This window comes from Dipodomys spectabilis, unplaced genomic scaffold (assembly GCF_019054845.1).
Source record: "Dipodomys spectabilis isolate Male_0828 unplaced genomic scaffold, ASM1905484v1 ptg000264l, whole genome shotgun sequence".
In the NCBI taxonomy this organism is placed as follows: domain Eukaryota; kingdom Metazoa; phylum Chordata; class Mammalia; order Rodentia; family Heteromyidae; genus Dipodomys; species Dipodomys spectabilis.
This window is the reverse complement of record NW_024870941.1, coordinates 5,163,652-5,177,229: the sequence shown is the minus strand read 5'-3', so window position 1 is coordinate 5,177,229 and position 13,578 is coordinate 5,163,652. Positions and strand designations below refer to the sequence as shown.

Below are 13,578 nucleotides of genomic sequence, written 5' to 3'. Positions count from 1 at the left end.
GCTTCGAAAGGTAGTAGTGAGTAAATTGTAGTGAGTAAATAGCCAGGGTCTCAACAGAGGTCTGTCATACTTTGAACCACTATTGCAAAGGAATCCAAATGCTGGAAATATGCCTGCTTTAGAAAAGGTATTTTTATTTTGTATCAGAAAGTATTTTTGAATCTGAAACTAAACTGTTCTTATGTTTAATATGTGTACTGTAAGATTGCTCTTTAGTTCAAAGTTCAAAGCATTAAAGCAGACACTGCAAAAATATGAAAATGAGTTGGTAAACTCCAACCCCCACTTCTGTATCTGGTGAGTTGTCTGCCTACTTCAGAGTAAATGTATCCTTCATCTGGGCACAGAGACAGACTCAGCCAGGATCACTTACCAACCCTGCCCAAGAGAAAGAAAATGAAAGCCACCTCTGTAATTCAAATCTTTCTTCTAGCCATGACTTTTAATAAAGGAGGAAAAAATCAGGCACAGAGGTATGGCTCAAATGGTAGAGTACCAGCTGTAAATAAAAACACCGGGCAAGGGACCCTGAGTTCAAGCATCAATACTAGTACATGTGCCAATGGCTCCTACAATATAGAGTGCAGTGTCAACCTCTGGTCACTGATCCTACCTATAGCAGAATGCCAAACACCATTTCCAAAACAATCTTGTTCTCTAAAAAGAGATCAAGAACTCCTGTGCTAATACTCAACTACTACTGCAATGTAAATATTCTTTCAAATTGTAAACTGACAATACCAACATATAAAACTAATTTACAGGAACAGAAATGCCTGAAATCCACACATTCTAGACAATAGACATCAAGTGTTACATTGTATTACAAATTATTATCTGCTGTCTGGACACTCAAGACCATCTGAGAGCAATGTCAGGCAATGTGCTAAAAGAATCATATGCAAAATCGGGCAAAGTTTTTAATTTCACTAGTCTCAGCCTTCATCTTCAATACGCAGTCTAAGTGAAATTCTGTGTTTAATTTTAAAATCCTAAGGCAAAACTTCAGTTTTGGATTGAAGTATAATAAAGTTTGGAAAACATCTTAAAAATATTTCTTTAATTACAGTATGCGTTGGTCAAACTTTTCTTCATTTTAACAAGATCCATGACAAGAAAACTTAAGAAAGGAAAAATTTATTTTGGCTCAGTTTCAGAGGGTTCACTCCATGGCTACTTGGCCCCAAATGCCTGGGTATAGCATCTTGCTTTTAGAAGAGATTAGTTGAAGAACTTCTTCACCTCATGGTGAACAGGAAACAGAGACAGGAAAAAACCGAAGGCAAGACTGCAGGACTCATTCCCAGTAACGTATTTCTTCTAGCCAAGCCTCCTCTTTAAGTTTTTATCACATCTCAAAATAGTGCCACCAGCTAGGGACTAACTTTTCAAAAGCTGAGCATTTGGAGGAACATTTATCATCCCTTTCATAACTTTGTACATGGGAAATACAAATATAAATTTGTTTTAGCAACTGAAATAAAAACTATGGAAAAAGAGTGGTAAAAGACAGCAGAACACAGAAAAAAACATATCTTGGAGCCAATATGACTTTGTACCACTTTTTAACCCAATAAGAATTTTAACTTTTTGTCAGCACCAGAGATCATGACTGTGTTTGGAAACAGGGACTATAAAGAGATGATTTAAGTTGAAATGAGGACCCTCAGAGTGGATTTTAATTCATTCTGACTGTTCATATTCAAAACAAAAAAAGAGTAGACACAAAAAGACACTGTGTGTGTGTGGGTGGGTGTGCGCGTGCGCACATGCACATGTAGAAGAAATAGCCTGTAAGAATATTGGGTCTGCAATCCAAAGAGAGAAGACCTCAAGGGAAATACAACCTATCCATATTTTGTTTTGGGGCCTCTTTACTCCAGAGTATCTCCTTCCCCACACCCTCCACCTACTCACACAAAATCTTTTGTGTAAGTCACCTATATTATAGTATTTTGTTGCAGCAACTTAGGAAACTAATACAATGGACAAATCCATTTCTTCACCCAACTCTAGAACAGAACTTCTTAATTTCAATTCACCGCATAGCAGCACTGTCAGATCTGGGAGGGTTGCACAGAAAAGAATGTGTTCTTATAGTCAGACAACGCTAGATTCAAAGTTCAGTTTCACTCCTTTGTTCTTTAGTTTGTGATCTTAACTAAGTTACCTTGTTTTTCTTTAAAAGGTGTTTATTTTATGTGCCATGAGTACCTAACACACAGTGGCTTCCTCACTGCCCATGTGTGTAGTCCTCATATAATTCACTGTACTCCTCCAGGTAAGACAGATTGTAGCTCTGAAAAGATCATGTCAGAGAAGGTGGATCGACTGATCACGTAACTTGCTTCCTTCAGGGAATCTTTTCTGACGTTTAGAGAGCTTCTCATTTACAATGTACCGGCTTTTTAATCAGTCTTTACCCCTGGGTGCACGATCTGCCAATCTAGCCTGGACTCTGTCAGACAATTTCTCTAAATTCAAGTCTAAGCACATGACTCTTCAATGGTCTCAGCTTCTGGAGTAGGAGCACAAAGCCTCCTCCCAGCCCATTTCTCTCTCCTTACTCCTCTGTGTCACATATATTAACCCTACAAACTTACAAGTGCTTCTCATATAAAAGTTTTGGTCTCATGCCTCTGTGTCTGTCTTGTGAATTTCCCTTCTCTATATATGCTTTGTGGACTGTTAACTGTCCTCCACTTTTTAAGGGATAAGGCACTAAATTTCCAAAACAGAAATTAGCACTGTCTTATAATGGAAACACTGAATATACAGACTATTCATAATGATTACCATATTACATTGAATTTAATAAATAAATGTATTTATTTTCTTCAACAAGTGAGTTTTCAAAGGATAGGCATAATTTCTGAACAATTGTTGCATTCAATCATTAAGCACAACGTTTATCACAAAACCAACATTCAGTAAATACTGAGCGAGTGAATGGTGAAAGGTATGAGTGCTTATAATTAATCATTTTCACATATTATCACAGCTTCAGGTGAAAAGACCATGGTTTACTAAAGTCTGCATTCACATTTAACATTACTCATTTACTTCCCTGAGCTATATAGTTCATTATACATATTAATTCTTGTTATTGTCATTTGAATTAGATGAGCTATGTATATAATGAGTTAAAGTCCATATGTGATTTAGAATAGGCTCTAAACAAATAAGGGCTCCTTCTCATTCTCCATCAGTTCACTGGGACATGGCTCCTCTGGAGAGATAATTTAACAGATGAAGTACCTTAAATTTGGTTCTTCGTGTCAAATATATAAAAAACAACAACAAAAAACAAGACCAAACGTCAGAAGATTATGTGGATTATAATCCTGTAGTACACATGTACTTCAATAAAAAGTGGTATTTCAGTTTTCTCATCTGTTAACAATAGTTAGTGACATTACTGCACAGGAATGGACAGGTACCTGTCAACACTAACTGGAATGACATTCAAGAAGCACCAGGATAGTATCTGGAACACAGCAGGTATTCAGATCCTCACAATAACACGCAACTACAAGTTGAAAGCCCTACACATGGAATCTGGAATAGAAATGGAGATAGGACTAATAGAAGGGTTAGTCCAGAGTCTAGAAAGGAGCTAGGGAATGTGCAGTTGGCACTCAGACCACCCGAGTTAGGACTCATTAGGACTCATCAGCAGGTCATCACAAATACACGTTGGAATCTCTTTTATTCAAATTCCTCTCCTATAGCACAGACTCTACTGTATAGGCAATGTTTGGGTTGACAGCTTGCCTGACTTAGGTAGTAGCTCCTACAAAACTTAGGAAACAGTGTCAGAAATATAACACACTCAGAAAATGCAGTGAGGATGGAAGATTTTGCTGGGGAATTCAGACTGCAAGCAAAAACATTTCTAGGATATGGTGGTAGCAGTCTGTAATTCCTGCACCCAGGAGCCTGAAGCAGAAGGGATTCAAGTTTGAGGGCAGCTTGTGCTGTAGTATGAAACTATATCTTTAAAATTTTTAAAGAAGAAAATTACCAGAAATATTTGTGGATAATTATGTTTTTAAACAAATTCAGAGAAGGGTCTAATTTTTTCATAAAGAACAAATCTTTGAGTTAGAAGATTATAATTCAGAATTTTATCTACCCTTTTACTGTGTGATTTTTTTGGAAATTACTTAATTTTGTATACCCTTTCTTCATCTATTCAATGGAAACAGCTCCACACTCCAGAAAGTTGCTGAGATAGCTAAATGATTAGCTATGTGAAAACTCTTAGACATCATTCCTGATATGCATCATTGGGTTCAACAAATATTAGAAATGTTTACATCCCCACACATCAAAGCATACAAACAGGATGCACAAGACTTCCACTGGTAAAAAACAATGACATATAGGGAAAAATTTGTCATGAGTAAAAATGCAATTACTTAATACCATTATCTACCCTAGCATCAGATTTAAAAAATAAGAGAAGCTGTATGTTCAAAGCTTGAAATGTACTGTGTTGATTTAATTAATGCCTCATTAAAATAACCATAGCCTATATTTTATACTTTATAATCACTGTAAAACCAATATTTTGATTTATGCGTATCTATCTTTGTCATCCAAGGTATAAACAAAAGCTTTCTAGGAATGTAGGAAAATATTCTGATCAGAATAAACACTGACTCATCTATCAATGACCATCAAAAAATATTATCAGGAAAGAAAACTAGAGAGCTCTTTTTTTTGGGGGGAAGGGCCTCTGACAACATATATTCCTAGGTAACCTCTTTTCAAAATGACCAGCCTCACTCCTTACTCACAAGGAGGAATCTGAAGTTGTTAGAAATGGGCATCACTACTAAGAAATAGAAATGTCCTATAAATAGGAAACTCAGTTTTTGGCATTTTCTCCTCTAAGAATTGATAAGGCAAGCATTCTCACATTTCCCAGTTCCCATATGACAGAGGACTGAATAGTTAAATCTTCTGAGATCAAATTTTTGGAATAAGCTTGAACACTTTAATGATACAATAAATCTGGATGGGGTAGTATCTACTAGCTGGCAGAAGAGATCGTGCTCCTCTAAACAGAAGAAAGCACTGACTGGTGTCACACCTCCCAGAGCACATCCACGCACGGTTGGGGTTGGGCACAGAATGCAAGAGTCCATGTGGGTGTGGCAGTGAAGAACCACTCACCTTTGGACTGGGGTGCTGTAGCTGTTATCATAGGAATCGTAACTCTGGTCATCATAAGCAGTGCCATATCCATCGTCATAGTCCTACAACATAACAGAAGCATGACATTCAGAGAACTTTCAGGGAAGAAAGCATTGTTTTTCTGTAGTGTATTTCACTGAAACAGAAAACATTAATTATATGTCCAAGTAGAGTGGAAAGAAAGTACAGAGTGGCTTCAGCTCAAATGGTAGTATAGAAACCGCCAAGCCAGACGCCTAGTTACTCAGGAGGCTGAGATCTGAGGATTGCCCAGACAGGAAAGTCTGTGAGACTCTTATCTCTGATTAACCACCAAAAAGCTGGAAGTGGAGCTCTTTTTCAAGTGGTAGAGCTCTAGCCTTGAGCTGAAGAGCTCAGGGGCAGCACCCAGGACTGACTGACAATAAACAACAAACAAAAACCACAACAACAACAACAAAAAAGAACTTCCAAATGTTCCCTCTACCAAAGCAAAAAGATACTGAAACAAATTGTCAGGTTCACCATTTCAGGATCCTGGAAATTAACCAGAGCTTGGACCCTTTATTTTAAAAAACAAAATGAAAAGGAAGGTGAAATACCAGTAAAAACCGTGAGCTGCTTTATGATATTTTGTCTTATCCATTCACATGTCCTCCACCCAACTCTCACAAAGCCTTAAAAGCCACAGAGCCCAGACAGTGGCTATGTGGAAAAGTCAGAACAGAACCAAAGCTCTTCCGAAGCCTTGTTCTCAGAGAACTATCTTTATCTGTGCTTATCCAACTTAAAGCTCATTTTGTACAAAAACCTGACTCCAATCAGTAGTAAAGCAGAGGAGACAACAGGGGTAACACATTAATAAATATAGACCATACAGAATTAGGTTAGAATAGAAACTAAATAACAAAAACAAACATCTTGGAAAAATCTGACTTCTAGAATTGGTAAATAACATTATGTCTGATTTAAAAAAAAAAAAAGATAAACTGACACAGAAAATTATAGTCATTCTACATTATAGCAGTTGACAAAATCTTCCTCTGAGGAAGCTGAGAAATTAAACTTATTATAAAAAGAATTTAAATCAACTCTCCTAAATATAGCCAAGGAACTAAAGATGCCATTTATAAACAACTAAAGGAAAGTGTGAGTCCAATGTTTCACCAAGTAGAAAATAGTAGCATAAAGAAAATACAAAAGTGAACCAAACAAATTCTTAACTTGCAAAGATATGTTCAGCAGCAGATATGACTAGACAGGAATAATCAGTTAGCTTAAAAAGACAGATGAATTGACCTTATTTGGTTTAATAATGGAAATGGATAATGGAAACCAAGCTGAACATCAGAGACCTGTGGGACACCATCAACAGAGTGAACATAGGCACAGTGGGATACCCACAAGAGAGATAAAAGGTGCAAAAAATATTTTATTTGATGAAAAATATCACATTTTCAAAAAGCTCAATAAGGTCTCAACAGTTACAAAAAGAAAAACCTGAAAACTACAGCTAAATATGTCATTGTTAAACTACTGAAAAAAACAAACAAAGAATCTTAACAGTAGCAAGAGAGAAGTAACTCAATATATACCTGATGTCCTTAATATCTGTTTTTTAGAAGTTAAGGATGACAGAAGACAGTAGGAAGGCATGTCCTGAGTAAAAAGACCGTCAACTAATAACTTTGTATTCAGACTGTGAATAGAGTTCAGTGGTAAAGCTGAAGGGATAAGAAGCCCTGGGTTCAAAATCCTACACCCAACAAAACTATTCTTCAAGATATGCTTTACAAGAAAAATCAAAGAGAGTCCTCTGGGAGAAATAACATGTCACTAGACAGTAACTTGAATCCACACAAGAAAATAAAGACTTGTAGTAGACATAAATATATGAGTAAATATAAAATACAATATAAATATATTTTTGGTATGAGTCTTTTTTTCTATTTGATTCAAAAGAATACTGCATGGAGACATTAATTATACTACACTGATACTCTTATTATTATATAGGTATGGCAGTACCAAAGCAAAAGTCAGGAAGAAACGGAGGTATTAAGTATTGCAAAGACTTGTTGAAATGATTTATAATTCCAAAGACATGCATGGAAAAGAACTGGAAAACAAATAATGCAGAAAAACAAGTGAATTCAAGTGGCTTAGAAAACACACAAACGCACGCACGCACACGCGCGCACACACACACACACACACACACACACACCAACCCACAAAGGAGAACAGTGAGCTACAAAGGTCATAAAACTTAAGGAAAACTTTAAAGAAAAAAAACAGCAAAGTACATATCCCCAAATTAGGTAAAAGTAAATGGATTAAAAATATCAATTAAAAAAAGTAAAAACTAAGAAACAAAAACCAAAACCATCTAAGCAGATGCTGTCTACAACAGATACATTTTTAATTCAAAGATAAAAAAATAGTTTGAAAATAAAAGAATGTAAGGTGTGACCAAAGCAGATTTAGATTAGCTATTATATTAATATGATACAAACTAGAGCTCAAGATAAAAATTATTAATAAAATACAAAGTATCTGCTGTCAGATATTTTATTTTATGCCAATACTCACACCTGAACTCAGAGTCTAGATGCAGTCCCTCAATTTTTTGCTCAAGACTGATGCTTTACCACTTGAGCCAGAGCTCTACTCCAGGCTTTAGGTAGTTAACTGGAGATAAGCAATTCATGGACTTTACTGCTTGGCTGGTTTCAAATCAAAATTCTTAGATTTCAGCCTTTGAGTAGCTAGGATTACAGGTATGAGCCACTGCTATCAGGCAAAAAAAAAAAAAATTGAAGTGACCTAAAAGTAAATCTATTATTTATGAAGGCAAAATAACAGTCATGTGTATATACATAATAATATATATATAACAAAAATGTCAAAATGAAGTAAACAAACAGCAATACAATTCTACCATACATAACATCTATATAACACTTCACCCAATAAGGGCATTCATTCAATTGTTCTTGGGACATTCTCTGAACAGACCACACATTCTACCATTCATAAAATTTACTACAAAGCTAGCTGTAGTAATAAAAATCATGTAGGGGCTGGGAAAGTGGCTCAGTGGTAGAGTGCTTGCCTCACATGAGGCCCTTGGTTCGATTCCTAAGCACCACATAAGCAGAAAAAGCCAGAAGTGGTGCTGTGGCTCAAATGGTAGAGCACTAGCCACAAGCTGAAGAGATCAGGGACAGTACCCAGGTCCAGAGTTCAGGCCCCACAACCAACTAAAAAAAAAAAAAAAAAGAAGAAGAAAAATCATGTATAAGAATAAAATTGAAAGTTCAGAAATAAGCCCTTACATTTTAAAGTAAATTCATGTCTAACAAAGATAACAAACCAATTCACAAGGGGAATGAAAAGTTTTTTTTAACTGTGCATCAGTTGTAAAGGAATGAAGAATTAAGTTTGAATACAAAAATAAATTCACAATATATTGTATATCAAGGATTATATATCAAGGTATATGAGTAAAAAGCATATAGCTGTGATAAATCTTAATGATCTTAGTTACTAATTTCTTTGATAAGCTTAGCAAATGCACAAAGAACCAAAAGAAACATAAAATGACACTCATAAAATCTATATACTTGTATCCTTCAAACACTCGTAAGAAACTGAAGATAAATCTACAACATGGGAGAAGGTATTTGCAAGTGATACATCTGCTTCTGGTCTAGAATATATAAAGAACTATGACAACTAAACCACAGAAAGACAACCTAGAGAGCAAAAGCCATCCTCCTAACTTAATCTGGGGACACACTTCAGACTACCATATTAAGCACATTTATCACTTTTCTATGGTTGTGGAATTAAAAATATGTGAAAAATAATTTTGATATTTACTTAATACTTAAATGAGTTTGGAAATCCTAGAATTTCATCAGTGTTGTCAATGTAAATCACTTCAATGACTATAGACTACACATAGGATCTGCTAAACCAGTTTTAATTTACAATTTAATTTAATCCAGTTGTAATTTACAATCAGGAATTTTAGACATGCTCACCCATTTACCAGGACAGTTACCTTTAAATGCAAATACTTCTCTTGAAGGGATGAGAAACTGTATGTATGAATGTGTACATGAAGTCCAGCACTATGCAAGACATGTGGAACGTTAACAAAGATGGTTCTACTATTAATCATTCTACTGCAACATTGTATCTGCATTATACCTCTTGCCTAGAACTCCAATACCATCACAGATGAAGATGAAAAGGGTATGGGACAAAGGAATGGTTTTGAAGTGATTATTCTTTTCAATGTTTAAAAATATTTTTCACAACATAATTAAATGTATTTTGGGGAAACATAACAATATAATATAGGCCATATTTGATATAGGTGATACATATGTATCAGATAGAGATACATATGTAAAACAATGGAAATATGAACTGCCTTGATTCGATCATACATTCTCTTTTAAAGAACATCTATTAAAATATCACACTTATATTTCATTTTGGTAAATATAAAAGCCAAAATGGAAAGTTATACCGTAATATTTCCAATTTTGAAAAAGGTTAACAGTAATGCAGAAGGGCAATATTATGTTCACAGGACATACTATTATCTATATGTAATTTATAGACGATTACCAATATTTTATAATGCTTTGTTAAAAAAGAACTGAATATTTACAGAAGAGTTATATATTTCTTACTATGGAAAAGTATATATATAAATTATAATAAAATATTTGTTAAACTGGAAAGGGAAAAAAACAAGCCAAGCTACAGTTTTCTTCACAAGACAATTACTGAGTTATAACCTTCCAATGGCCACCAATGTAAGGAAGAGAAAGTCATCCAAAAACAAATAAATATTATGAGATCATGTTGCTTATCAGGGAAGCAGCAAAATACAGACATAGATGGGCTGAAGAGATTAAAGACAACTACAGAAAAAAATGTAATTCAACTTATTAAGGCAAGCCCTGAGGTAAAACAAATCAGTTTAGGTGGGAAAAAGAAAGGGCAAGGATATTTTCCAGAAATATCAATGCTGAAACTTGGTTTCAAAGTACAGGAAGAGAAAGTTGCTGGAAAACAAAATTACAAATTAAAATTAGATCCCCAAACGGTGGTGCATGCATACATGCTGTAAGCACTAGGGAGGCAGGAAAATATTTGAAGCCAATAGGGACTACACCACGAGACCCCATTCCAAAAAATATTTTTGAGTTAAAATTAAGAAGAATAAAAGCAGGTATAAAGTGAGGGAGGTAAAGAAACATAAGAACTCTTTCTTCCCTGGAAGAAAATAGCTTGTTGAATCTAGTAACAATACAAATGGAACAGAACTATAAAACTGAAAAATCCATAAATCACATCATGAAGGACCAAATTAAACAATGCAAATTTTGTATTGAGTGACATTACTACTTGGCTTTTAGAAATTCCCCTGAGTTTACAGCGTGAGGGTCTGGAAGAGGAGGGTGCACTGGGGTCATTTCATGTGCATCTAACTTGGTAACCAATAGAGATCATATGTTTTAAAATAATTTGCTTGTAACTTGGAAACAACACAGCTTCTTCAAATAAAGAATTATTTTTTGTGCTTAAAGAATTAAGATTGTAGTGGATATGGGGCAGAAACAAAGATTATAAATGCTTTTTAAAAACTAAATAAGTGTATTAAATTTTAACTAAAACATTAAATATTATACTATTTTAATACTATAGTTTGCAGCTTTCTTTACTCAATTATTCTAGGTATTACAATATTAGCAATTTATTTAAGTCTTCAAATTGTTTCAGTCACTGAATTATAAATATCAGCATTTTTATGTTGAGGATTTAAGATTAAATTTGTCTAAGCTCAAAATATAACATACCCTATGTTTTCAACTATATGTGGAAGCTAGACCTAAGCAAGGTACATGCCTGTATATAGATTTTTACACACACACACACACACACACACACACATATGCATACATATGCACACACATGAACAGAGACTATGAGTCTAAAGGAATACTTTAAAGAAGGGGAAAGAGAAAAAGGAGAGACAGAGGGTGAAAAATAATATTGAGATATATTGAGATAATAATGCAACTGTATAGGAAACCAGCATAAAACTGAAACGAAAGCTGTTGATTAATAGGGTTTAGAGAGAGGGAAAAGAGAAATATAGCACATGTTCCCTTGTGTGTGTGGGCACTAGTGAGACAGAATTGATCTAATGGAGGTAAAAAAAACAGTAACAAATATGGTCAAAATAGACTGTAGAACAAGGAAACCTACTAAAATTGCATTAGGAATAGGAGGGTTGAAGAATAGAAGGGGAGACTGAATGGAATACATAGCACACATGTGGAATGTTACAACAACCAATTCAGCAGTGATATTCAATAGACACTATACGGGAAATGAACTATACAACTTGGGGGAATGGGAAAGGAAAAACTGGTAGAGTAAGGAGGGAGGGGGTGATACTGTTCAAAAGGGAAAGTACTCATTACCTGTCTTATGTAACTGTAACCCCTCTGTACATCACCTTTACCATAAAATTAAAAACAAAACAAAAACATACCCCTTATAGGCCAACTTAAAAAAAAATTAAAGTTAGAATTCCCACAAGAGTCATTCTAAGACAATTTTATGGATAGATTTAGTTATGGATGTGAGTTATTAGTACTTTCTTAAACTATCCATTCCTTTTCTTCTGGTTCCTACAAGATAAAGAACAAATTCTTAGACCTCTGAGTCTTTCCCTTACTGTCTGCTTTACCTAGTACCTGTACTGCTGCTCTGCAGACCATGATGCAAGGTCCTGCTTGGAGCACTGCTGTGGCATGCAGTAGCTCCTCTGATGTCATTTGTTTTGATCAGCCAATCTGAACACTCAAGGCTACATTATCATTCCCCTAGTTTGCTACGTCATGGTAGCTGGGATACACACAGTATCTGCAATGCTCCTTTCTCTCTCACTACAAGATCCTTAAGAGGACTAGGCTGTATGTAGTCTCTTGTCTGCCAGCCACACAGGAGACATGAGGTAATGTTTGCTGAATGCATAGAAAAAGAACTAATTAATAACTACATGGTAGGAAATGTAATAAATGCTTCTTTGAGATAAATGCAAGTTACAGTAATACTATAAAAAGAAACAAAATGCGTAATAAAGAAGATTTTGCATTTTGATAGCATGTCACTTGTATTATTTTCTTTGAAACATTAAATATCAATCTTGTATTCCCTGCCTTGAATAACTTAACTTCAGACCTCTGGGTTTTTTTTGCAATTCACAACATTACTAAAAACAGCAAGTGTACACTAGAAATGGATTTGTATCGTCCATTCCTGCCTCATTTAGACTTGATACTTCATCAAGCTACATATTCAAGTTTCTGGCTTAGAAATGTAATGAAGCGGGCTGGGAAGGTGGCTGTGGCTCAGTGGTAGAGCGCTTGCCTTGCATGCATGAGGCCCTGGGTTTGATTCCTCAGCACCACATAAGCAGAAAAAAAAAAGCCGGAAGTGACGCTATGGCTCAAGTGGTAGAGCGCTAGCCTGGAGCTGAAGAGCTGAGGGACAGCGCCCAGGCCCAGAGTTCAGGCCCAAAGATAATAATAAATAAATAAATAGAATATAATAAAACAAAGAAATGTAATGAAGCAACGATGAGGACTTGGGCCAAGGATGGCTACCAGGCGGATATACTGCCATCCATTCATTCTTAACCTATAAAATTCAAACTGATGTACGAGAAAAAAATCTGAGTTTGAAAAGGTATCTTCCAGAGTAAAGGAAATAGAATGAGTATAACTGGTAAAACCACGTTAAACAAGAAAAATTTAAGACTGACCTACTTAAAACCATTGCTTCAGTTTTGAGGCCTTGTAAAAGGAGACAGATATGCTACATAACACTTGACTTTAATAAAAGTGATAAACATCTATCTATATAAGGTACCTTATAGTTAAAAATAAAAATCACATATTCAATTTCTAAGAGGAGTTTTGTTGTCTGCAAACTGTTGCATTAAAATGACTTATTTGACAATCTAATCATATGGTCAGGTTCCTTATTTCATGGTTATAAGAAATAAATTATGTCAGGCCAAGACTAATATCACTTTTTCATATAAGCCTTAACAGTGCAATGAGTTCGAATGACAGCTCTGACTTACTAGCTTGAATGACTCTGGAGAGATCACTAACCTCTTGATTCCCTATTGGTAACCTGCAAAACAGGAATCATGAAACAACTTCCATGGTCATGCAATGAATAATCAAAAAATGTGTACAGTTGTTTAACATAAGTGTCTTTGTTTTTATTTATAGACCTATTTTGTTTAACATTCTCAAGTGATTACTCAGAAAAAATCTAGTTATCCAGCTGTCT

At 35.1% G+C, this 13,578-nt stretch overlaps 1 protein-coding gene across 1 annotated transcript in view; it reads right to left on the bottom strand.

Annotated features, from left to right (window-relative positions):
* Khdrbs3 (KH RNA binding domain containing, signal transduction associated 3) overlaps positions 1-13,578 on the bottom strand; it is a 139,129-nt gene that overhangs the window by 33,310 nt on the left and 92,241 nt on the right. The window contains exon 7 of the mRNA XM_042699970.1: positions 5,182-5,264. Within this exon, the coding sequence (XP_042555904.1) occupies positions 5,182-5,264 (83 nt within the window). The remainder of the gene's footprint in view (positions 1-5,181; positions 5,265-13,578) is intronic.